The sequence below is a fragment of the Corvus hawaiiensis genome, chromosome 12, assembly GCF_020740725.1.
Source record: "Corvus hawaiiensis isolate bCorHaw1 chromosome 12, bCorHaw1.pri.cur, whole genome shotgun sequence".
NCBI lineage: Eukaryota > Metazoa > Chordata > Aves > Passeriformes > Corvidae > Corvus > Corvus hawaiiensis.
Window position 1 is genome coordinate 20,677,298 of NC_063224.1, and position 25,482 is coordinate 20,702,779.

Consider the following 25,482-nt stretch of genomic DNA (forward strand, 5'->3'; position numbering starts at 1 on the left):
AAGTTCAGATAATAATCACTGAGATAAAAATACCAGTGAGTTAACAGCAACTGAGGAACAGTTTATAGTGTGATGTGTTACAGCAACTCAACTTTTTAATTCCACTGTTTAAAAATTTATGGTATGTTCATCAAAGATAGGAATGCTTTTGATTTCTGGTTTCACTAGAAGCATTTCTTTTTGGGGTTGAGGCAAAGAGGGCACAAAAACTCCTCCATTGGTGTGATCAAAGAGGTCACAGATTATTGCAGAGATCCTTATATGATGTTCCAGAGTCCTTAAACCTGGTGTTTTATCTGAAATCTTGTGGGGTTTGGCAAACAGATAATCAGAGAGGAAATATTTTCAAGGAAATAAAATAATATTAATTTTGTCTTTTTCCTTTCTTTCACAGTACTATCTAAGAGTATCAGATAACATTTAGCTTTATGGGGATACATTTAAAAAAAAACCTTTTGGCAACCTTAATGCATTAAGTTTGCCATTTTTAAGTGGTACCTCACACCTCCACTATACTGTTTGCATGGTGTCTGTAAACTAATAACCTCCCTAGTTTTCTGTTGTTTAATTAATCCATGATCTGTTTTATTTCATTATGAGACATCTCCAGTGTCTGGTTGCTGCTGTGTAGTTCATTCACTCTGTATCTCAAGGAATCTCAAGTGCTTTGCTTGCTGTAAAAGGTGGGTTTTGACCTGACCTCTCTCCTGAGCACGTGCTGCATGGCAGGTAACGAATCACAGCCTAATGAGCCTTGGGAACCGAGCTTTCCTGGGGAGCCAGTCACTGGCCCAGTGACCTGTATTACCCAGTATCTCATTTGGCAGAGAATTAAGAAGGGAGCAGACACCTCATCAGCAGATTTTCCTGAGTACAGACTCATTTTGGTACAAGCTGTCAAAGTCCAAGGACCCTCCAATCTGTCTTTTTAAACCTCAGTCAGTGGACTATAATTGGTTTCTAAATTGGCTTAAAGATAATAACAGAACTAACCTTTCTACACAAAAAGCACATCTGCAACTATCATAAAAGTTCTTACACAAAAAGCATGTCTGCAACTATGATAAACTTCACCAAAGCTTAAAAATAATAGTCCTGAATAATACATGAGTCAAACATCCTAGTGAGTGATTGGTGATGGGATGTTAGTGCCAGCCCATGTTGCAGAACAGTGAGCCACTGAAGTAACTCACACACCTGACGGTGGAGGCACTTTTGTGTAAGTTGTTGTTGTGGGGTTTAGTTGGATTTTAACTGCTTTTTCTCCCTACAAGAATGCTCATCTGGTGTTTGACTCCTCCTGTCAGCTTGCGGCAGGGCACAGAGCTCTCTGACGGGCCCCCAGTAACCCAAAAGCTGAAGTGCCTGAACATTAAGTAGCCTCCATGAATTAAATGTACAAAATATTGTTCATTCAGCACTATTTAGCCAGTGTTCTTTTTCTTCACATCTGCAAGTCTGCAGTCTGTTGGGCAGATTGTTCCATGGCTGCCCTTCTTTGTTACTGTTTTCTTTTACATGCTAAAGCTGTGCACACATAGGTGTGTGCATAGAGATCTGAGCAGAATACAGACACCTCTGGGCTTTAACAGAGGGACTCACATATTCTTACCGCAGGTCCTTGTGGCATTTCCAGATTGTTGAGTCGTACATCATGTGAGAATACAAAAAAATTCTGTTCATGGCTTCTTTTCAAAGAAGCTGTCAGCTCTGATACTTAATTTTTCCTCCTTTCTCTGCTTTTTGCAATTATTGGAAGTTCAGTATCTACAAAGGAAAATTAGACTATCAGAATTTAAGGACTTCTGTTCTTTAAGTGTACTTACTAGTTATCTAAATGATACTTGAGTGCAGGCATGCCAGTCAGTCCCAGAGGCAGCTGGGCTTGCATAGACCATTGTATTATAAAGATTTCACTTGCCAGATAAAACTAATACAATTTTAGTTTTAAAATAACTGTAAAGCATCGTATATTTCTGTTTACTCTATAATAAAAGTATACAACATATGAGTATACTTTTGTATAAAATGGACAAAGACATCTTCCTTTTTTCAGTGGATTTTTTTTCTATACTTCTAAATAGTTTCCTTAGTACTGTAAAATAGTTTTTTCTCTTCACAAATGTAATAGTATTAATATTGTAAGGGTAGTAGGAAATGTTTGAAGACTTGCATTTAGATCCTCTTTCTTTGTCAAATCACCTGTTTAAGAAACGGATAGAAATCTGTTTGAACCTTATTATTAAAGTTTATTCTTAACATGATGGGAATCCTCTCATATCAAACAAGACAAGGATATCACCATTTTGTAAGTGAAGACCAGAAAAATCACTCCACTTAATTCACTGTCTGTAGTCAGCTCAAAATAGCTTCCTATTTTGTCTTAGCACTCAAATAATAGTCTGTGTATGAGTGTTTCATCCAGGGCTTGTAGGTTAAGTGTCTTGGAGGGGGTGGCCTAATGCCACCACCTCATAGTCATAATAGAATAAAGCGTGAAGCCAGACAGTAGAATAGAAAGTGCAATCTATCTATAAACCCTTTGCTTTTTAATTAAGACTATTTGAATACCTATTTATTTGTAAACCAAGATTTGTATTATTTAGCAGGGTGCCTCCAGCAGAAGCTTAATTTCCCTCCTCCCAGAGCTGCCCCAGTGCTGTCTGCAGCTCCAGCAGCATGTGGGAGACAACTGGAGCTGACATATTTCATATCTCTAGCAAAGCTCATGGCACTGGCTAGGTAATAAAAGAGTGGTCCAGAGTAATTTTGTTGGGCTCTGTCTGAAGCGCTGCCCTAGCTCCAAAAGAGAGCCCAAAGCTGCAGATTTTCCATCCAGCCTCATTATTTATTTCACAGTAGAGTTTTTTGTTGTCCTCAGTCTCTAACGAAAACAGATAAGATGAATAAAAACCAAAACAGATGGGGAATGAAGAGTCCTGGGCAGAAGGAGAAGAGAAGTAGTTGCACTTTAAGTCAATGAGAGAAAAAGAAAAAGGTAGGGACAAGGGAAGAAGGAGTTCTAATGGATTTGCTCAGTGCCTAGAAATACTCAGGATTTACAACCATGGCAGTCTTTTCAGTTAGGGCAATATTGTCATTAATTTGCTCTGTTAAACTTCTGCAGACGAACAGATGTGTGGTTCTGGTGTTTTTATTTCTGATCAATTTGATATTTCTATCTCCTTTTGTTTCTCTTCCTTAGTTCGATAAAAGTGCCTGTGTCTCTTTAAGTGGAGCCTGTGGGCTTGGGTTGAGACCAGCAGTACCAGCAGAGCTGCAGAGGGAAGCTGAGCTGCAAACAGCAGACACCTCAGCTCCATTTCTCTCAGACAACTCATCTTAGCTTGATCCAGCGCATCCAGGACATGGTTGTGCTTCCAGCCATGGGGTTCTCACCTTCATTTATAACAAGGGAGGGTGAGACTTCAAATAGTTGACCAGGGTCAGATGTTGTTACATGTGGCTTTGCAGTTATGGGGCTGGAAATAGGTGACCTGTAGTGATACTCAGCTAAGAAATCATGGGAGAGATCTTGAAAGAACATCTAGTGGCCTCAGAAAGAAGACTGAAGACTTTTAGGGAGGTTGGAGTTAGCTGCAAACTGCAAAAGCTGAACCTCGACTTAGATATAGAAATTATGTATTCCCACAACTATAAAATAAGCAGGAAAGCAACTGTGATTCAGTAATACTTCTATGATATGGTTAATATTGATGTGATGGATTGTAGTGATTCCAATTTATCATACAATAGAGTGGAGCCTGGTGTGAGAGAGCTGTGAAACACAGGTGAACCTAGAGAAGTGAAAATTGCAATACAATCAATATTCAGAAAGAGAAACAATTATAGAGTATGTTGAACAGTTGTCAAAGAAGAGCTGGTTATAGTTGTATTGGTTCTTACTGAATGAAAAACGTAAGTTCATTTTTAAAGTAGGGAAACCATAAAAATAGCACATTTTGAGCAGGAAGGCTGCACACATTTTATGGGTGAGCATCACTCACTTGGGCACTGTTGGCCTTTGTGAGGAAGTAGCAACCAAGGGTTTGTGTGTGCCTGTCCTCTGTCTTGTGGCCTTGCTTGGCAGGCACAAGGCTGCAGGTTTGATCCCAGAGTGATCTGAGGGGAAAGGAGGGTGCCTGCTCACTGATCACACGCTCAGCTGCTTCCCAGCCAGTGCTCATGGGAGCATAAAGGTGCCTGGGTTTGTGAGCTGAGAGTGTGCAGGACAGAGCAGCCACTTGCTGCTCAGTTTGATTCTGATCTTTGTATCAGCGTCATAGAAGACAGCTGAGTGCTTTATTCAAGCACACCCATAGGATGATTTTATTTCAGTCTTTGAAGCCTCAGTATTTTCAGCAAAAAGTGATAATGTAATTAAATATGACATCTATGCTCACAAGACCCTAGAGCTGCATGTTAAAGCAAACGGAACTTGGTGGGAGTTTGGCCTTAAAAATTGCTCATTTTTTATTTGCTTAATCATGCCAAAATTGAACAAGGAAAATATTCTTCAACTGTACCTTAGCCCTAGTTGTCTTGACTCTGCAACTGCTGCTCTGTTGATGATGACTCAATGCCATGGTGATCTAATTAAGACAGTACTTTGTTACTAACAAAAGAGCTGCTTTCTTCCTCCCTCCTCTCCCCAGCAGTTTGTCAAACAAAATTGTATCCTATACCAAAATAATAGCAATCTAATGTATCCTGGCACTCTGTCTCTAGTCAAACAACAGTATTTTGTAATGCTGTTTTAATACATGTATTAGAGGAGTCATGTTTTACACAGCCTATTAGCACAAGGGAATCATTAATTTCTGGAGAGTGTCTTTGCCAGGAAGATGCAGGCTTTAAATCTTCAATGTACGTAGAAAAGTACTGTCCATGTCAGATGTTCTAAATGGGTATGATCATTCTTGAAAATAATAGGATAGTAATAGTCTATGCTCTGCATTTTAAATAACTGCAATCTACAGTTGACAGAGGAGACTCACTGATGCATTTACATCTGGGTGAGCATGCTTAGATACACTGTATTAACATCTTTTTCTGGATTTTAAGGTGCTGCTGTTTCTCTTGTTTGTAGTTTTCTGTATTTCACAGGCCTGTTAAAATAGTTTCATCTTGGTTAAAGTGTTTTGTGAAAATGTAGTTGCTCTTTCCACCTTTGTTTTTTACATAAACAAAGGCACATATGTTACATCTGTTTTTTGAAAGTTGTTGTTAAAAAACTTTTAGCAATAGTTAACTCAGCTGCCTGTTTCTGCTCTCTAAGGGGTCGCCTGGCCTGATATGCACCGTCTGGCTGACAGAGTCCATCTGGAGGAGCTGACTAGAATTGGCATTCTGAAAGGCAATGTGGACGACATGGTGAAGGTTCATCTGGGTGCAATATTTATGCCACACGGACTTGGACATCTACTTGGAATCGATGTGCATGATGTTGGAGGCTACCCAGAGGTTAGTGTTAGTCCTTTCTCAACTCCTCTGCAGATTAACCCCCTCAATTCAATCAGCATTGCTCATACTTTACGTGTGGTTACCCAATTGCATCTTCTCAGATGTAGAGCAGATGTGCATTTAAGTGTCTCCTTTTTTTCAAGATGTGGTATTTTATGCAGTTTACTCTAAGGAAATGTGTTAGTTTATTGAAACATAAATTGTTTATGGGAAGAAGTCAACTGATGGCACTCTTTGGGCATTCTTAATCTGTTCAATTTCTACATAGATTGTTTTGTTCCTCCTGAGTCACTGCTCTAACAGGTACCACCCAAGTACCCTGCACTGTGGCAGAGCATCTCAGTCTGCCTGAGTCCTGTATTGGCAAGATTCACCTGCTCCGTTCCAGATGTGAGGCAGCTGCAGGAGCCCCCTGCTTCACCTGGGCAGTGAATCCCAGTGGCTGTGTCATATGGAAACAAGCTGGCTCATAGCCCTGTCTTGAACTTTGATTCAGTGTCAGCCTGGGCACCAATGTAGATGCACTGTCCTGGAGTGAGAGCAGAAAGAAGAAAATCCACCAATCCAGTCTTTGCAAATGTGAAAGCATAACCTCTTATATCCAGAGTTTCTGCAGAAAACAGAGAAGGATTGTCTTTTTCCTTGAATTAATTTGGTGATTCATGACTGTGATCTGAAAGTAGAAAAGGTAAAATTCTGTAACCAATTAACAGCAGCAGGTTTGCAATGATACCTAAAGGAATAAAATCTCTAAGGTGAATTGTATTTAAGGTTTGAATAAAGAAAGTTTACAGCAGCTTCAGAAGGATTTCAGAAGGATTTTGTGTTAGGCTGTGGTTATTTGAGGCTAACTGTTCAAGGGTTTTCAGTAATACAGTACAAAAATGGATCATTTGTCTTGTCTCACATGTAAGCTATTCTTTTGCAAGAATCTGCAAAAGAAACTAGGAACTTTATAGGTAAGGTTTAAGCATATTTTGGTGCTTGCTTCTGTTGGGTGACCAGACTACGTAACAGCTGCTATTGCTGCTTCACTTTTGCAGGCAGGGGAGAAACAGTATATAGTACATTCACAGTATAATTATAGTTGAGACACAGTATTGTGATAATGACTTATTAGCATCAGCTAATAAACGTACATGTAGTAAGAATGAAACAAAAATCAAAAGCAGTCCTATTCTGATTTTAAGGTTTCTGCACTAGCTGATACAGAAAGGATGGATGCTTGTCCCTTTGTTCCTCCCAGGTGCATTCTCTCTGTGTACAAATAGAGACATTCAGCAAAGCACAAGGACAGTGGTTACTTGGAGAGTTCATAAACCTCAAAATCCAGGACCCTGCTGTTGCATGCCTTTGCTTAGATTGTTTTTACTTGTGTTGTGAATAACCTCTCTGAATTTGGTGGACTTAAAACCAGGAACATGTGTTCAAGACTTAGTAGGGTAAAGAGATAACTGAATTTTAGGAACAAGTGAGAAGAATTCTGAGAGTGCAAAATACCCTTCTTGGTTTTGCTCAAAAACTGTATTCTTTGAGGTTAGAGCACGTACCTTACTGTCAAGGGAGATTTCTAGAACTGATTTTGTGTGGGTCTGGAGCAATGGATCCTGTTCACCTTCCATCTCTCAGCAGATTTCAGTAGTGTGGCATGGAAGCTGCAGAATCACTTTTTGACAGTAATTTTTGTTTTCATATGACTGAATTTATAATTGTTATTATATGGTATATTATATAATTTAAGGGTCATGTTTTGAAAGCAAACTGATCTGTCCACAGTTTTGAAAGAGCAGCCTGTTACAGATAAAAATGGATATAGGGATTGTATTGTCAAATGAGTTAGGCTCTCCAGTTTTGTACTTACTGTATGTAAAAATGCCAGAGCTCTATACAGGGTTTTATACCTGCAAATATTAAAATTATTTGTTTGTGTTGGCGTGCAACTGCATTCTTACATGAAGCATGTTTGCATGGCTAATTTACTTTCAAAATCCAATCCTAAATAGCAAATTCCTTGGATATGAAGCATGAATGAAAGCTCACAAACAAACAGCTAATGTTCTGTATTTGCATATAGAAGTGCACATAGATAGGTGTATGGCATCACCTTAGTTGGAAAAATTACCAGTTCTGGGTTTTGCGGAAGAGCAACCCCGTTAAACTCTGTGCAGCATTAATTTCACCTCTGGTAGACCCAATTTCACTTCTCTCTGACCCAAAGCAGGAAGCCCTTTGACTGAGGTGAGGTATCTGGGTGGGGGAGCTCCCAGTGGTGGGAAGGACGCACCAGGAGCCTGTCAGGGGGCTGGACTTCATCAGGCTTCTCTGGGCTTGAAGCCCTCATGGGAGGGCTGGTCCCTGCCCACGGCAGGGGAGCTGTGCAAGGATGCAGGGGATGTGGTTCTGCCCAAGTTAATCTAAACATGAGCAAATGAGCACCTTTCCTGCAAGTGGGAGACGTGTCTGTGTTAAATGGAAGAAGGCTTGTTATCCATGCCTCACTGTTTAATGGAAAAACACATTTTGAAGACATCTAGTACACTCTGGAGTGATTTGTGGTGCATTTTAAATGTTTACCAGCTAGCGAGATCTTCACAAAGATTTTTCTAAAGCCATTTTGATGTTTATTGTACACTGAGCCCATGCCTGTAGTATCATGCTCTTTTTTCTAGCTGGTTAAAAAGCAACTTCTTTGCTTTTGGCCAAGGGAATTTTTGGGAGTATTACAAACGATTTTTTAAAAATAAAAACTTTCCAAGTGGATATTATTCCATTATTTTCCTCAAGTGTAAACAGTTGCATTTGAAATAATACAATAAACGTTAATTTCCTAATTTTTATCCATCAGAAAGTTTTGTGTGTTCCAAAAAAACTATTTCCAGACATTGTTAGCTTAGATTAGTTATTCATTGGTAGCCAAAGATTTCTTTTTTCAAAATTGGCAATAATAAATTTTCATCTTTTCCAGTAAGCTGCTCTCACATGCAGCATTGAACAAGCACTTTCTTCTTTGAAAAATGTTGTAAATGCTTGCAGATTTTCTGCAAAGTATACTCTAGGATATTAGAAAATACAACATCTGCCTTCCTATTTTTTGCTGTGATAAAGAATAATTGGTTTTGGCCAGCAATGAATGTGTCTTGGCAACCTTATTTTAGGACAACATGTTCACAGTAGTGTAAGCACCAGTGTTTCCCATTGAAACATGCCAGTAAAGGTGCTGGTTTTCAGGAGTAGTGAGCAGTCAGGAGCTCGCTGGGGAGCCACGTCTCCTGCTGTGCACCGCGCTTCTCCTCCGGGGAACCGAGCATCGAGCGCCGCTTTGAAAATCCGTCTGCTTCTTCTGAGGGTCTGACTGCAGCTCAAGCAGTTCTGAAAATTCAGCCCCAGTGGTACTAATCACTTCAGAAAATCTGGCCCTCAGTCAGACAGAGCTCGCTTCAAAGGGTGAAAACCCCACTGGGCTTAGCTTCTGCTGTAAAATTTAATCATGGAGATGGTTTTCTCACATTCTTTCAGTTGTTTCTGGGTAAATTCAATATGGGATATAAATGAGAGTTTGTGCCTGTTGCAGTGAAGAAAATATGGTAGGTGGTCCCAAATTTTCAGACCCTTAGGTAGATGAGGCTGAAGTTTTCATTTAAATCTAGGTTCCGTGTCTCTAGATGCTTGAGTTGATTCAATTTCATGCTATATTAATTGACTATAAGGCTCTAAAGAATGCTAAGTACATTTGATGACTTTCTATAATAATAAGCCAGTTAATTTAAGTTAGGTTAATAAGTACTGTGATTTTAGCATCTTATGAATTAAGAGTTCAATTTCATTTTGTTTTTTAAAATTATAAGATTTACCTTAGTTTAAATTTTTAATTCAATTCTCATGAAAAGCTGATCCTTTTGTTGCTATTCTGCATCACAAATTAAGTTTAGAGGTTTGTTTTAGTTACCCAGGTCCTTCCATCACTGCATGCTTGAGGAACAGCTCTGCTGTGCACAAGCTGCGTCTGGCTTTAACAGAAAGCTTGCTCCCAGATCCCAGACAACTGACTGGGAACTTAAGTCACCAAACGTACTGGAGAATACAGGAATAATCTTGTTCTGGCAAAAACTATTTTCCTTACGTATCCGACTTCATGCTGAAGCAGAGGATTTCATTTTTTTGTGGTTAGCATTGCAAATGATGCATTAATGTTTTTTCCTTTAAGAATCAGAGGATGAAGTGAATTTACCAAGAAGCCTAAAGCTGTTATGTAGGGCCCTGCTGATGCAAATTGCTTCACTTGCCATAACCTTGCAAAGCCTTGCTCCAGCTTCGTATACCCAGGACCTGCAAACATGAAACAACCTGTATGGAAGGCACTTAGAGTCCCTTTACTTTACATGGAGTAAAAAGGGCTTTTCATTAGTTTTAACTTTTGGTTTTGTTCTTGCAAGTGATTGTACACCTTGAGAAAAGATTAGGAGAAAAAAACCTACTGCTTCTGCTTCATGGGATCCCCTTGAATCCTTTTGTCTTTTTTTTTATTCTTTGAATTCCTGTATAGCAAAAACATACATACAGCCACTGAGCAGGCAGCATGCAAGAAGGAAACAGATGACTGAAAACTGCATTTCCATGCAGAGAAATCCATGGTGCTTATTGTTACCAGCTGGGTCGAACACCAACCAGGAGAGTTTCCTGTAGCCTAGGATTCTTCTGTGTGGTTTAAACACCTCCCAGAGTTAGGCTAATAGATCTTCTCACACTGCTGTGTCATCTTGTGTTCAGAAAAGTTGTGATCAGTTCCCAGCAGCTTTTTCCTGTGAGTACAGATGTTGGAGTCTGGGTGTTTATGGAAACTTAGGACTTGAGCAGAGGCGGAAGAGGAGAGAAGGCTCAGGTGCTGTGTCAGTGCAGTGCCATGAGGCAGACATGCCCTGTCATACCATGGAGTTCCCCTCCTCTGCTGAGAAAGAAAATGTTACGGACTTGAGGTTTTCAGTTGCTTGGTTTGGGTTTCGTTAGTTCTGTTTAATTTTTTTTGATGGAGATACTTGCTTATGTTTCTTTGACTTACTGAAGTTTGTTGCAAAAGACTTTGTGTGCTAACAAAGTTTTTTTATCTGATATTTATTTTCCAAATATTTCTGAAATTTTAGCAGCAGCTCATGGAGCTTGTGTGTTTTTGAACAATTCATTCTAGGTGCAGTATGAGAGAAAAACCAAAATAGTAGAGCTCTGCTTTCAATTACATGTAAAAAAGCAAGGTATCGTTGGTATACTTCAGGGTTTTTGCTATGCAATTTTCACTAATGGTATCTAAAGATCACAAAAGAAAAAGCCCTTTCATTTAAGACTATTGCCTGTGTCTGCTTTCTGTGTATCACAAGAAACCTGTTCATTAGATTTTAAACAGTGCTTGTCATTGGTTTCATTTTAAAACAGTGTTGTTGGTAGCTTTTGCAATTCTTTATCTCACTTCTTATAAAATTCTTATAAATTTCTTCTAAATATTCTCCTCATCTTCCAGGTTAATGCTGTAGTTGTCAACTTGGTCATTTTTACTATTTGCTATCTCTTCTTTTCTCAAACTTAGGTTTTAAGAAAAGAGAAAACTATAGTCCATATGTTTTGTTATTTCCATTATGATAGCACTGGAGCTTGGTAACATCAGAGGATCAGAAAGCAAAAATTATATGGGGAGTTCTGCTCAGAACCACACTGTAATGATGGATTGAAATTCAGCTCCAGCTGAATCATCATCAGGCAGCAGTGCCTCAAATAAGTGGCAGATGATTTTTTCTCATTCCCTGCAATAACAGGAAAATTATTAGGTAACTTAAACTTGATACCATAGTTAATACTTAGAAAAAGAAGAAAACACTTCAAGTGAAATAGCCAGTTAAACATCATCTGTCCTCTATTCCCCCAATATTAACTTCGAGCTGTGTCCCAAAAGCTCCAGCTAGTAATTAGATTCTCCTGCAGAAGTGGAAGCTTTGATTTGCAAATGCCTCGAGTGGTATGTGGTGCTTGGGGCATATTCTCCTGTAACCTGCTGCTGATTTCAAAGGCAGGACTGATAGCAGTTCCTTCAGGTGACTACAGGCAGCTCAGGCTGCTGGGGAAAAGCAGGATAGATGGAATAAACTAATCTTCATTAGTAACACTCAGCAAGTGAAACAAGGGCTTAGAGAGAAGGGACCAGGAGACATGTGACATGGAATTCCAGACTTTTATTTTCTTAGCTGTACAGAGCTCTGTTCTTTTTACATTAAATGAGCTAATTAGAAGTTGGGTATATGCAGTGGGAGAATATAGAAAAGAGCTGAGATTTCACTGTGGTGCTTATTTCATGTTATCTAAATGTAATGTTAGTATTCTGATTAATGTAAATACTTGATTGCACTTAGCTTGGTAAAGTGGTTAGGACTTCACTGGACTGGGTATGTTCCAACTGAGACAGTCTCAGGCTCCAAAAAGTTCTGTGATGATTTAGCTGTAAAAGAGTACGTGAAACTAGATTGTGTCACTAATGAGTCTTTTACTGTGGTTCAGTACTTGCAGTTATGAGTAGCTCAGGTGTTCTCTGCCATGGCTGGGGTTTGTTGCTGTTGCTGACTTAGGAAACTTTGGGATGATGCCAGCTTACAGCCCCTGGTTTTGGCGGGTAGGGTGCCCTTGCACCTCTCTGCACTTGTGCATCTCTAGCTGCTGCCATGGCCCTGTGGGTGAGCACCAGCCAGCACAGGGACATCACCTGTGGTTTTCTTCTGTCCTGATCCAAAGACAAACCCAGGATCAGGCCTGAGTGGGCCTGGAGCTATCTCTGCTTCTGATTGCTTTGCCTGATAGACAGTGCCTATGGAACAAGACCCAGCATGATACACATTGCAGTTCTTCCATGGAAAAAACAGCAGATTAACCGTTGAGTTGCTTAGGAGCAAGCAGTAGTTCATCTTTATACTAAGATATTGTCGGGATATTGCAAATTCTAGTCTTCCAGAGCCCTTTTTCTGGGAAACAGGCAGATTTGCCTACTTCCTAATTCCCTGCTTACTCCAAAAATAGTAATATTTTGTATTATTGTACACTTAATTTGATCTTTTATTTTGCTTACATAGTAATAAAATCAGTTTACATAATAATTCTCTTGTTCCCTTGACAGTCCTTATTGCCTAGACATGCTGGGTTTTGTTACCTTAGATGAACCATTAATTGGAATCCAATGTTCTTGGCAGGAGTACAGTCACAAATGACAGTATCATACATCTGTGCTTACTGAGGGAGGAACGTCTCAATTTTAAAATGTGAGCAGAACCTCCAAATAAAGTCAGTCTTAGAAAACAATTTCAGATATAGTCTGTTGTTGCAATATACAGGAGAATAAACAGTTACTCAAAATCTAATTTTCATAGAATGTAACTGCAAGTCTCTTTTTAGATGCCTAGGCATTAGTACTTTCTAGACTATTCTGTACACTTTCTGGGGGCCAGTTACCAGCTTTTACTTTCTCTCCGTGCAGCACTGTGACAAAGGTCCTGCTCAGTGGCCAGGCCTCCAGGATATAATGGTGATAGGAACAGGCAGCCACACAGCTGCTGTACCAGCGCTCACATTTTTACTCTTCGTTTCATCTGACTGCAAAACAACATCATGGTCACTGTTGAAAACAAAGCTTGAGTTGTTTAGCTGCGAGATGCAGGGAAGTTTCCTCCTCTCAAGGAAGGAAATCCATTAATGGCAGAAGATTCATACTAGGGATGACAGTGTGAGGCCTCCCTGTCAGGCTTTGCTCCCAATGGAGTTTGACTTGATGGAAAACGGCAAGTCTTGTTTCAGACCTGTCATCTTCTGTTTGGGGGTTATGGTGTTTCAGTCATTAAAAGAAATCCTCAGTTTGTCCTACTTTTCATAACCAACCACAGCAGACTGAGAGCTGTTAGCCCCTGGACCTGATGGGTGTGGTGGCTACCGAGATGGTCATGAGTGCCTAGAGACCAGGTGTCACTTGGGATGCTGAAGCCATAGTCTGATGTATGTTTTAATCCAGCACTATTCTCAAAAGAAGGGATTTTGTCATCTACCCAGCTTGGTCACTGGCCCCTCTCTGCGTATTTCCTGTGCCAGCTCATTTTGTCCTTCAGCCTTGCAGCAAATTGGGTTGGGGCTGTCTGCTCAGAGTATGAGTGGCCACATACAAGCCATAGCCAGAACCTGTCTCTCTTATCCATTTCACACATCTCCTGGTGAACACCTTGCTCGTCTCTATTAAAAGGGACAAGCCCACCCATGGCTGCCCTGCTTGCTTTTCAGCTTTAGAAAGCTGAGCAGTGTTCCCCTTTCTTTGAAGGCTTTCATGGGAGGGATATAGCTGCATCAGTACCCGCAGAATCCAAAGACCTGGAGATGAAACCTAGAGCCAGCACAACCCAGGACTGAGATAGGATGGGGTGAATATCAAAAAGAGTTTCCAAATTCCTTCCAGAGAAGTTAAAATTTTACTTTTGGGTGAGCAGCAATATTCAGGTGCCTCAGGGAGTCTCCCTGCATTGCTGAGAGACATTTCCAAATGTGGATCTTGGGTCTTGTTCCTGAGTCGCTGTTAGCTTCTTGAAGGAAGAACTAAAAGCAGGATCAGACTGCAAGCAGTCTAGACTAAATGCCTACCACTGCTTTAGCAGCCATACAGAGATAAATAAAGGCTTTATTGTCACACCTGGTGTGAAACACCATTTATTTTAAGTAAAGGAAAAAAAACAGGGATGCTGTGCCAGGGCTGCTTTCAGAGGATGTTTGCCATTGTTTTCCTCACTCTGTATTCGTCTTTCTAGCATCTGTCTTGGATTGACTGCCTGGGAAAAGGCATTTACAAGTAGAATTGAGAAGTGTACTTAAAAGCCAAATATGGTTTGTTTGTTGTAAAGTAGCCGATAGATAGTTGGCGAGGCACCAAAAGGTCCAGACACTAATCTAATTGTTTACAGCTCATGGAGAGATTAATCCACAAGATTGGATGCCCTCATTTCCTTTACACATTACAATGAATGTGTGAAATGCCAAACCCCAAGGGGCAGTATGAGAGAAAAAATGGCTCAATTTCAATGCAGTTATTGTTTCAAGTTTAGAAATATATTGATTTTGTTTGAGTTTTGATAAGAATACAAATTCAAAATGCCTTGCTTAATATCACACTATTCTTGTTTCCTAGGCTCAGTAAAACAAAATCATGTTTTCTTACTTTGGTATAATATAGTGCTCTGCAAAGTCCAAATCAAACATATGACATAAAACATATCGAATACACAGTCAAAATGGGCAAACCTATGTCCAAATGTCCAGGCTGGTTAGCTCTGGAAATCTTGGCTGCTATAAGGTGCTGTACACTGGAACAGATTAAGCTCTGCAAAGGGAAGAAAAGCAACCCCAGCATTGCTTGGGTGACCAGTGAGAATAAAGCAAACACTGTGGAGGGGCTGCTGCAAAGTGGTATTTCTGTAAAATAGGCTTTTTCTGAACTGAAAGTGGAGCTCAAGAGCAAACAGTACTGCAGGGCTGTACCCATTCTGAAGAGGGAATGATTCAGTAAGATGAAAACATGGGTAATGTGCAGGGCTCTGGCCTCCCTCCGTCGCCCTGCACTGGCCTGGCAGAAATGTGGGAGCTCGGCTGAGCCAGGACATGGTGCCCCAGCACCGAGGGTAGCGCTGGGCAGGGCTTTGTTGGGGAGAAAGGGGAAGTTTCATCCTCGTGATACCAGTCATGCTGATAGTGATGCTGACACCAGTTGCCCCTTCTGCCGGCAAGGGAAAGTACTGTGGCTTTGGCCAGAAGCAAGATTCAGGAAAGCTATGTGGAGACCAGATAAATAACGCCGTAGTCTCACAGACATGTTAACCTCTGACTCGCTGGCTGGAGCAGAAAAGGTTTCATGAGCAGAGTGTATGTGCACAATTGCAAGCTGGTGGGCCTGTGAGCTGTTTATGGGCCATTACAATAATTTGTTGGGGGAATTTTGCTACAGTTGCAAAGAATTTTCAAAAAGCTAATGGGGTTGAGATATATTTATTCTGATATTGCAATACCTGTCACATTTAGGGGAAGAAAATGAATATCCAGAACTAGTCTTTGCAGTGTTTCTAATTCCTTGACTAAGCACGTCCTCATGGATCATTTTATTTTACCAGCTTTTGGGAAGAAGAGAATGTTTTGCTAGTTAGGACTTGTTTTGACTTAACTTTTAATAACACCAATCAGCACCATGTTGCCTGAAAGTCTGAATCTGACAAAAGTTTAGTTTAAATGGGCTGCTTTTATGAGGTCATGTGTAGACTCATTGCTCCTGAATCAAGATCATAAATGTATAATTTTAATAACATTTGGTGAGAATAAGTATTTGCATATCCTTGGAGAAATTGTTCTCTGCTGCATAGTTCAGCTGTTTCAGCCATGACGTGGCAGGGGCATTTCAAGATTTGCATGTCGCTTACACTACCATACTTTGCAAGGAAGGGTAGAGCAAGGAATAGTGCAAGTAATTATTTTTGCTTTGTAGTGCAGTATTTCTCCCAAGGTAGAGAGTAACAGTACCAAGCGTATCCAAAGCCAAGATTTCTGTGGTGCAAAAAACAGTTTGGGTGTTGAGTTGAAAACTGGTCATCACTCTGTGTGAAAGCTAAATGAGGACCGATGGGAGGGAGGTAATTGCATAGCTAAGTTTCAGTCCTTTATGATTATTTTTTGTATTTTGTGTGTCTTGCGGAGCAGTCAGCATAGGAGAGCTTGCTATAAAGTCATCCACGGGTTGCCTTTGTGTCTGAAAGAACGAGTGTCTGTCCTGCAGGGAGTGGAGCGCATCGACGTGCCGGGGCTGCGGAGCCTGCGCACCGCCCGCCGCCTGGAGCAGGGCATGGTGCTCACCATCGAACCGGGCATCTACTTCATTGACCGCCTGCTGGACCAAGCCCTGCGGGACCCGGCGCAGTCCTGCTTCATCAACAACGACGTCCTGCGGCGTTTCAGAGGATTTGGTGGGGTGAGTCATTCTTAGCAGATGATTTTATTAATTGGTTTTCTCTTTGTTTGCCCTTACTATGTATCTGAGGAGAAGTCTTTTGGGAGTTGTAATGTATTGCACATAGGGCTGTTCCTGAAGCAGTACCTTGAGTAATTTGGACCATTTGACTCTGCAGACAAACTGGGGGGTTTTATTCTAATTTATTAATGTGGTTTTGTACTAGTGGTGTCTGATTAATGAGAGACCCATATTTTTCCATTGACTGAAATATCCTCTGCCAGCACCAGACAGTGGCTTGCCAGGTAAGTGTTTTGTCTAATGTGTGAAATGTGTATGTTATGAAATATGAGACTGAGTTCTGTAGTCTAGAGTAGGCTTCCTTGACAGCAGCACAGTCCAGTGCTTCCTGCCAGGGCAGAAGAGCCTGATGCTGTTTAAGCTGGGGAGGCAGTAGATGAAAACAGCAATAATTGCTCTTACTGGATTATTGACAGAATGGCATGAAGCTTGTGCCTCGTGAGAGCTGTCCCCGTTTTCCAGAAGAATGGCTGATGGTCTTCCCAAGCACCCAGGCTCAATGTGGCAGGCTCAGGCAGCATTGTGCACAGGAGGATTGGCCAGCTTGGGAGGTAGAGGTGATCTGGGCAATCATTCCCAGGCAGCAGCTGCTGGGCAAGTAGAGGGGCCTTGTTTGTACATACTGTCCAGGACACATTTCCCATTCAAAGCTGTTGCCCTCACAGAGCGTTCAGCAGTTGCAGTGCTTCCAGTAGGTTTTTACTTCAGCAGGGCAAGCATTTGAAGGCTGCCACATTGTTCTCCAAGCATCTGTATTCCTTCACACAGGAGATAGAGCATGCAGCTGCAATGATCCATCCTCCCCATGGCTCTGCTAAGTCTCGGTACAGCAAGCAATCACTGGCAGTGGAGGTGATTTTCTGGTATGAAGTCATTCATTAGGAATTGTCTGCTGCTGCCATTTACTAATTTATCACTGTACCCCAGCCATGAGAGGGTGATGAGACTGTAGCACTTTGGTCTGAGCTGCTTTGGAACCACCAGCCCTGACAGAAAAGGTGTGTGTGCTGTTCCCAGTCATGGCAGCCAACCAGGCTCTAGGGCAGCCACCCATGATGTGGTTGCAGCTTTATCAAGAGACACAGGACTTTACCCTTGCTGGTATTTAATTCACTGCTGAGGTCTGGGACATTATTTGTCTCTGTGTTGTTTCTTTATCAAGATTTGCCAGCCAGACAACTGAGGTATTGGTGAACAAAAGGCAGCTAATTCTGCATTTTCTAGCTGTGAGCACATTCTGTACGACACCACATGCTGCAATGTATTTTAAAAGAACACTGTGATGTACTTGTGTAGCTTGACACTGCAATGGAAACAGGTTTAACTGTCTTCGTTTTCCTTGTAAACACTCTGTGAGTTTTTCAGCATTTAAAATGATTCCTGGTGAGCTTTCCCTGAAATAGCTCAGCAAAGCCTATGTTCTTCCCAAATGGCTGTGAATGCCTGCCCACTCCAGCTCTGCAGCTTGAGGTGTGCCTGTGGCTCACCTGCTGCCTGTGGTTGCACAGAATAGGAGCGACAGCATGGGATCTCTACCTCGCTAGTAAGTTGCTGGATCAGGCACTTTTGTTCCAGCAATTTCAAGCAAAGTCTAACTTTGTTCCCTCGTTTTTGCTTAGCTTCCTGTAATGATGACTTAAGGAGTCATCATTAAGGAGAGCTAGCCAACAAACTTTGCTAAAAGAAGGGGAGGCCCAAAAACAATTGAGCAAAAATCTAAATCTCTGATCCCCCTGTGAACAATATATTTTACTTAGAAAAAAAAATAATACACACATACCCTGAGCCAGATGTTGTCACTTGATTTTGTCCAGGAGAAGAAAGAAAATAAAATCTGAGACTGGAATACATCTGAATATTTCTGCATTCTTCACAAAAGCTGAATTATAATGTGCAATCAAAATAATCTTTTCCATCTTTACCATTCTGACTTGATTCTGCATAAATAGAAGATGCAGTTTGTGCTGAGTGCTTAGTTATGTACAAGATGTTTCATTCTAGTTTATCCAGAGTGAGTGAGTATTTCTCACAAAAGCATGCCAGAAAACTTCCTTTCTAAGGAGATTTTAAAAGATCTTGTAAAGCCCAGTGCTTTTACTGACAAATATTAACAGTACAGGGGCTAGTATTGGTGTCAATTCTACCTGAAGATTTAACTACAGCCAGTCCAATCTTCCTTTAAGTTTAAAAGAAAAATACATTCTACAAAAGGAAATAAGTAATCCATTTCCCTCTGCAGAGCTCAGCATTAATTAAAATGTTCTTAATTTGGTTTAGTGTAATTCACTTCAAAAATGAAATAACATTCACTGAAGTAACACCACTGTAATTCTGAGTAAGTCTGTCTGCACAGGGAATTTGTGGATTTTTAATAAATTCACCTTGAATTCATGTCTTTTTTGAGCTTTGGATAATTTTCTTGACCGTGACAAGTCTCTGCATTGAGAAGCAAAGCTCTCCTAGGGTGCCAGAAAGGGCAAGACTGTAGCCATTTATTGTAATTTGTTCTGCCTGGAGTTAGCCATGAAGAGACTGTAGAAGCTGCAGGAGCAGGAAAGAAGAGTCGGCGTGAGCTTTCCTTGGCTGCCTGCACTGCTGGGACAGGTCCATTACCAGCCCACCTTCCTGCACGCCTCAAGCACAGACACAGCCTCTGTGGCTGTCCCTGCTGCTCAGGGACCTCTTCATCGGGGCTTTTACCAAACAAGCTCTTCTGGGTCAAATACAGATCCCTCCAGAGGGAAGCAAGCAGTGGTCGGGGGATACTGCCCTGTCTGAAGCCCTACACTCTTTACTTGACAGCCGTTGAGTTCAGTCCTTCACAAACTTCCTTGGCCAATTTTGGGATGTTTCAGTCACATGTACTTCAGTTCTCCATCTGCAAAACCAAAGTCCAGTTTACCGAGGTCATAAATCCTATGGGACAAGGGCTGCTGCTGGATGCTGGCACAGTGCGTGGCCCAGGGCACCTTTGCTCTGCCTGGACTCTGCCCCACACACTCCTAAATAAACACAGATGTGCAAATAGAGGGATGTGCACACGGTTGGATGTATTGCTCAGGAAAAGCAGCCGAATCCTCGGGGAAGGGGAAATGCTGACTCCAAATGCTGCCCTTTAGGGTTTGACATTTCCATTCTTCATAAGCTGATTACTGATTCATGCAGTTCATATGATGTTTTCTCAAAGACACAGTAAAGCCATTCAGTCTTTTTTTGGCCTTACACATTCAATCTCTGTTCAGGCTTTATTTTTCCCTAGGATTTGTAGAACTAGCACTAGACTTAATATCTGAAAACTATGCAACTTAGAGAAAATGCTGAAAGACGGGCGATAAATGCATTACTTTCTTTTGTTTACAGATTTTTCTCCTTTAAAAATTAAACAGATTTTAAATTAAACAAAGCCCAGGACCTTGAAGATCCGAATATTTTTCAAAACAATAGTGCTTCCCTTACTCAGAATAAATGTTAAACCAAATAAAAAGCAGGATATTTAACTGCTTCTACCTTTGGTTCAGAGAGCCATATAGTTGTCTCTGTCCTGATTTTTATTTTTCAGAAGATTACGCTCTGTTTCTGAGTTCATGGTGAATTTGTATTGTGAAATGAAATAAGTTTACTACGCAATAAACATTATGCTCATCTACTTTTTAACATTGCATATTATATCACAGTAATAGTGCTACACAGCATTTCTTCTAAAGTTTTCATAGGAAAGCAGTTGTCACAATATACAGACTTAACTTTCTTTAAAAGTTCTTTTAGGGGAAGTGATAGGTGTAGGCAACCCAAAACCTACTGCTAGTTGCTTATAAACCGTCTTTAACCCTTTTCTCTTGTCTACTTAACATAATTAGATTAAAGTAAGACCAGCTGTTTCTAACCTGTATTTAGCTTGTAGTTTAATGTTTCTTCTTGAGCCTGTGTGAAGGGACTGGGCACCTGAGGCTTTTTTCCCATCTGTATTAGTTAAGCTAATAACATACATGGCCTCACCCTACTAATATTGATCCCCTTCTATAAAAATGTGAACATTTAAATGTGGACACTTAAAATAAAGGTTCTCTTGACATGAGGACTTGCTTGTGAATGAAACCTGCTTGTGCCAGGAAGACTACAGCATGGGATGAGAGTCACTGAGCACAGAGTCTACTGTCCCCTATAGAAAACATCTTGGCATAGCCACTGTGTGTAACAACAGGAAAGTGCCTTCCCCAGCCCTGCACCCCTTGCCTGGACCTGGGTTTGATGTAAGGCAGCTCTGTTTCCTAACCAGTCCCTCTGAGATACAGAAGTCAAACTCTGCTCGTGATAAGTTTGCTCTGTTAAAAATTACTGGTAAGTCGATCGCTGAGTTGAAATAAGTTCCTTGGCTACACACAGCTGCCTCTGTAGGACACCAGCTGTAGGAACAGACTCACAGGTCCTTCATCTGAACGTCTGCTCATCTACTTTGGGTGGTCCCATGTATGGTCATGTCCTGTCATCATTTCCAGGAAAGTGTCCCACTCTTAAGGTCTTTCAGCAATAGTGTTGCTGCTTTCCACAGCCATAATCACACAAATGCTCAATAGATTTTAAAAAAAGGGGGACATTTCACCAGTTGCCTTTTTGACATCAGGGATCTGTCATCATGTAAATCTGGATTATTTAATTGGCCAAAATAGTTTCTTGATTGTCAAAAGCTTTGTATATCTCTTGTCCTCCAAAAGAAATTAGTAAGTGCTACAACCCTGTTTCCCCTGGAAGGTAACACAGGAGGCTCTGGGGAGCATGACTGTATTAGTAAGTCAGGACAAAGTACGAGGCTGTACAGAGCTGACAGCAGCCCTGGTGTTTAACTCCTGTGCTGTCCTTGGCTGTGCCCCCATGGCCCTGCTTTGGGACAGAGCTGGGACCATTGAGTCGAGCCACATGATGGCCTGTTGCTAGTGTTAGGCAGTTGTGCAATCAGGTCTATCTAGACAGATCATGCCACTACCCTTGATAAGAAAAAGGCATTTTAGGAACAGTCCTGGCATTCCTGACCACTGCATCTTTACAGGAGTGGTTTTTTGAAGTGTGCCATTTCACACCAAAATAAAGCCTCCCCTAGGTTTTTGCAGAGCACCCTGAAAGCTGGGGGTGCAGTGAGCCTCACACACTTCAGTGCCCAACTCCAAACCACTCTGTAGCCCTGAAACAAGCAGCACTGATGAACAAAGAGCCTGCAAACAGGGACTGCGCTGAGAGCAAGTTTCATAACCACTGTCCCCCTCTGGGAAAGGCAGTCCCAAGCCAGTGAGCCTTGCCAGGCAGATCCAGCATCTTTCCTCCATTTGGACAGAAGACAAGACCAAATGACAGGCGCTCCTATGGGGAAGGTTTTGCAGGTCCTCTGAAGCTGCTTCTTGCTGCTGCTGAGTTTAAACTCAGGGTGAAGCATGGAAGGTGTGAAGGAAAAGAGCAAATGAAACCATTTCCTTCCCCTTGAGAGCCTGTTCCTCTGCATTCATGTTGCTTTTAGGCAAAGGAAAAATTAGGCACTGAAAATGGGAAATCTGTCTTCTCTGTTGTGGCAAGCATCCATTTCAGGTGAGATTCATCCAGTAGAGGAAGGGTTAGATCCTGGCAAAAGAAGTGGCGTGTTCCTAGGGAGTGATGGATAAGGCCCCAGGGGACCAACCGGTGGTTCTGTGTGTGCCTCCATCTGCATCCTGAAGACCATTTGGAGGTGCTGATGCTGAACAGGCTGATGTGACACTACTGGCTCTCCCACTGTGGATCGATTGTATGATCTCCTAACAATGCTCCTCCTATACGAGGAGTGGCTGTATGTGGCACTCATCCTCCCCCATTTGGTCATTCTCAGTTCCCTGCCTTTGGCAGCTCCAGCCCCCTGTGTGCTCTCCTCATTCAGGATGTCTCACTTCTCACCTCCACCAGGCTCTCCCTACCTGGCCTCCTTAGCCAGCCCCAGCTCTCTTTGTCCATTATTTGTCAGTCCTGTCTCACCTTACTATACCTTCCTTTCCCTGGTCCTTTCATCACTCTTAACTATTTTCCAGCTCCTTCCCCATCCTGTTTTTCTCTTGTGGCCTAGATAGAATACAGCGTGGACAGACACCTTGCCCCACTTGTTCTTCCCCACTATAGTCTAGCTTTCATCTACTCTGCTTTTAAGTCAGTCCATCCTCCCAAAGAGTGCAGAGGTACTGATGAAGGCATAAAACACAGAGCTGGAAAACACAAACCATTTTTCTTGCTTTTTTGCTAATGTTACTGGTTAAGCAGATGAATTGTGGCTGATACATCTCTGTAGCTGGGGAATTTCAGCTCAAGCTGGGGGAGGTTTGTGAAGCTGGCAGTGCTTGGGAAAAGGCTCTCTCTGTAGGCAGAGTCAGTTCTAGCTTTGGCTGGCCTTCCCTCTGCTCTCAGACTTACTTTGGCACTGACATTGTTACTTTCCACATCATCGCTGTGCCCAGCTCCATTTACACTGGTTGGGCTTGCCAATGTGATGCTTAGGCTTTTACCATCTCACCAGCTCTGTCCCTGGATTCTGGCACTTCTGCATGGTTTCCCTAGTACCATCAGGTTTTTAGCAGCGACTGGTCCACCCAGGCAGGCTGTGCCCAGGCCCAAGACCCAGCAGGACGGGTACACAGCAGGATTTGCCTTTGGATGCAGTGGGACCCTTGTGCTGAATCCTTGGGTTATGTTTTGCTCAGCTGGTAAAATTTGAAGCAGTGAGTCAAAAAGCCCATCCTGGTAAAATCTGTTCAAGTGCAGAGTCATTGCAGGTGTTGCTGATCTCCTCTGCAGCAAGGCACCCGCCTTTCAGACACACTGAGCATACAAAGCCTCACAGCTTCACATTTACAGCTGTCCAAAATAAATGTGTAAACTCAATGGACTTTGTTTATTTAATTCTGCTTTATAATACACTTAACTTGATACCAAGTAAAAGAAATAATCTGGCAAAGACATCATTAAACAGTTTAATAAGGACTGGATTACTCATTTTGTTTGAACAAATGGATTATTTTGCAATCAGAAGTACAAATGTTAACCGGCTTTATTTTTAGTTGAAAATGTCAAGAGGTCAGAAACAATTAAAGCAATTGTAAGGTGGGAGTATCCAGGGTTTGTGTTCTTTTGGATTTACACCTTACTAAAATTGCTTTTATTGCAGCTTAGCAACTTAGCAACATTTTTCTGATAAGATAACGGGAATGACTGTGTAGGCATATTTACTGGTAAGAAGAAATTAGAGACAAACAGAAACGGAGCACACTTTTCATTTTAATAGCAAAAGTTGAAAAACTGAGAGGATCTGCTTTTTCCTTCCGTGGTTTGAAATATAGAGATTGTATTTTAAATGAAATGTCTGACCTCCTCAGGACTTTCTCATCAGCTCAAAATCAATGTTTGGAATATCAGCTGCAAGCTATTTCATGTTCAAAGTTTCACTTTGAACATTTATTGTGTTTAGAGAAAAGTTTTAAGTGCAGAGTAGCTACCTGAATTGCAGCTCAACAACAGGATGGCTTTGAGAACAGACACTCTGGGCATCAGGAGGCACTGTCCCTAGCAAGCCATGTGCTAGGAAGGCTGGAGGAGTATCCGAGGAAGCATGTTCTTTGTACTGCTCCTGCTGTCGGGGGGTTGAGATCTACTGGCCCCATGAAATGATGTAGCATGAACTCACTGTTGCAGCACCTTGCTCAGACTGTCCTTGATGCAGCAGAGGCACCTGAGACACCTGAGGGGCCACCACACCACACCAGGGGTCACCACGAACCTTGTGTGATCCCAGGAGGGTGGCAGGGGTCAGTGGCCCAAGGGAAATTGGAACCTACAGAGCCCCATGCCAAGGTGCTGGTGGTGACAAGCAGTTCCGTGCTTGCAGTATGATGCATTGCCTGGGTTTCACCAGCCCCTTGTGCCCTCGCTGCTGTTGCTGCCTGCTGTGCTTCTCATCCCCATCTGGAATGCCTTGGTAATCGTGTGTTCCGTGTGCAGGTGCGGATCGAGGATGACATCGCGGTGACAGCCACTGGCATGGAGCTGCTCACATGCGTCCCACGGACCGTGGAAGAAATAGAGGATTTCATGGCAGAAGGCCAGAGCAGTTCCAAATTTGACTGCCTCTCCAGCCAAAAGCAGTAAACTTCAGGATGGTACTTACTGCCTCAACTAATCAGTCATCATTCTGATTTAATGCTGCAGCATATAAAATAAAATGCATCCAATTCTTACTAGCAAGACAGGCAGGCAGGCTATTAGCTGGAAAACTTCATGCATTAAAAATGAAAGTAGAAGGCTTCAGCAGTTGATACCCAGGTAACTCAACTGCTGCTTGCAATCAGCAGTTTACGTGACCAAGTGGCAGCTAAATAGCCCTGCTGCCTTATCAGTGGGGCTTATACTTCTGTCACATCTCAGCTCAGATGTGTCTTGCAATTAAATCTGAATTTTGATGATTAAGACTCTGAAATACCAAATGGATTATCTGAAAGCTATGAGCAATTATAACACTCAAGTCCTTTTTTAAACTTCATCACAAGTCCTGTGAAAAATAGAAATAAAAATCAGTTGTTCTCAGTGGACATAATGACACTTATTTTTCTTATGGATCTGTATCAATGCAGTAAGCAGAATCAAATTTTTATTAAAATTCACCTTGGCATCATTTATGTTCACAACTTTGTGGTCATTATGTTTTTCTGCTCCAGTTCCTGCTTCTTTATCTGACCCTACTACAAATTCATGCTCTGCAAACTTTGACCCTTTGCTAGCCAGTTTTCTGCTCTGGATAGTGGCTGCACTGATCCTTCACACACAGCCCCATGCTCATTATATTTGTTCATCTATTTGTTCCTTAAAAAAATAGACTGCTATGGTGTTCGTGACCCTGAAAAGTTGAAAGAAAGGAATATCTTTGCTGCAGGGCTCATGGTCAC

At 41.7% G+C, this 25,482-nt stretch overlaps 1 protein-coding gene across 3 annotated transcripts in view; it reads left to right on the plus strand.

Annotated features, from left to right (window-relative positions):
- The window catches only part of PEPD (peptidase D), a 154,049-nt gene extending 128,838 nt beyond the window's left edge, over positions 1-25,211 (plus strand). For all 3 annotated transcript variants that reach the window (XM_048316318.1, XM_048316317.1, XM_048316319.1), the window contains 3 exons: positions 5,279-5,463; positions 16,286-16,477; positions 24,542-25,211. In XM_048316318.1, coding sequence (XP_048172275.1) covers positions 5,279-5,463; positions 16,286-16,477; positions 24,542-24,688 — 524 coding nt within the window. In that variant the 3' untranslated portion in view covers positions 24,689-25,211. The remainder of the gene's footprint in view (positions 1-5,278; positions 5,464-16,285; positions 16,478-24,541) is intronic.
- The last annotated feature ends 271 nt before the right edge of the window (positions 25,212-25,482 follow it).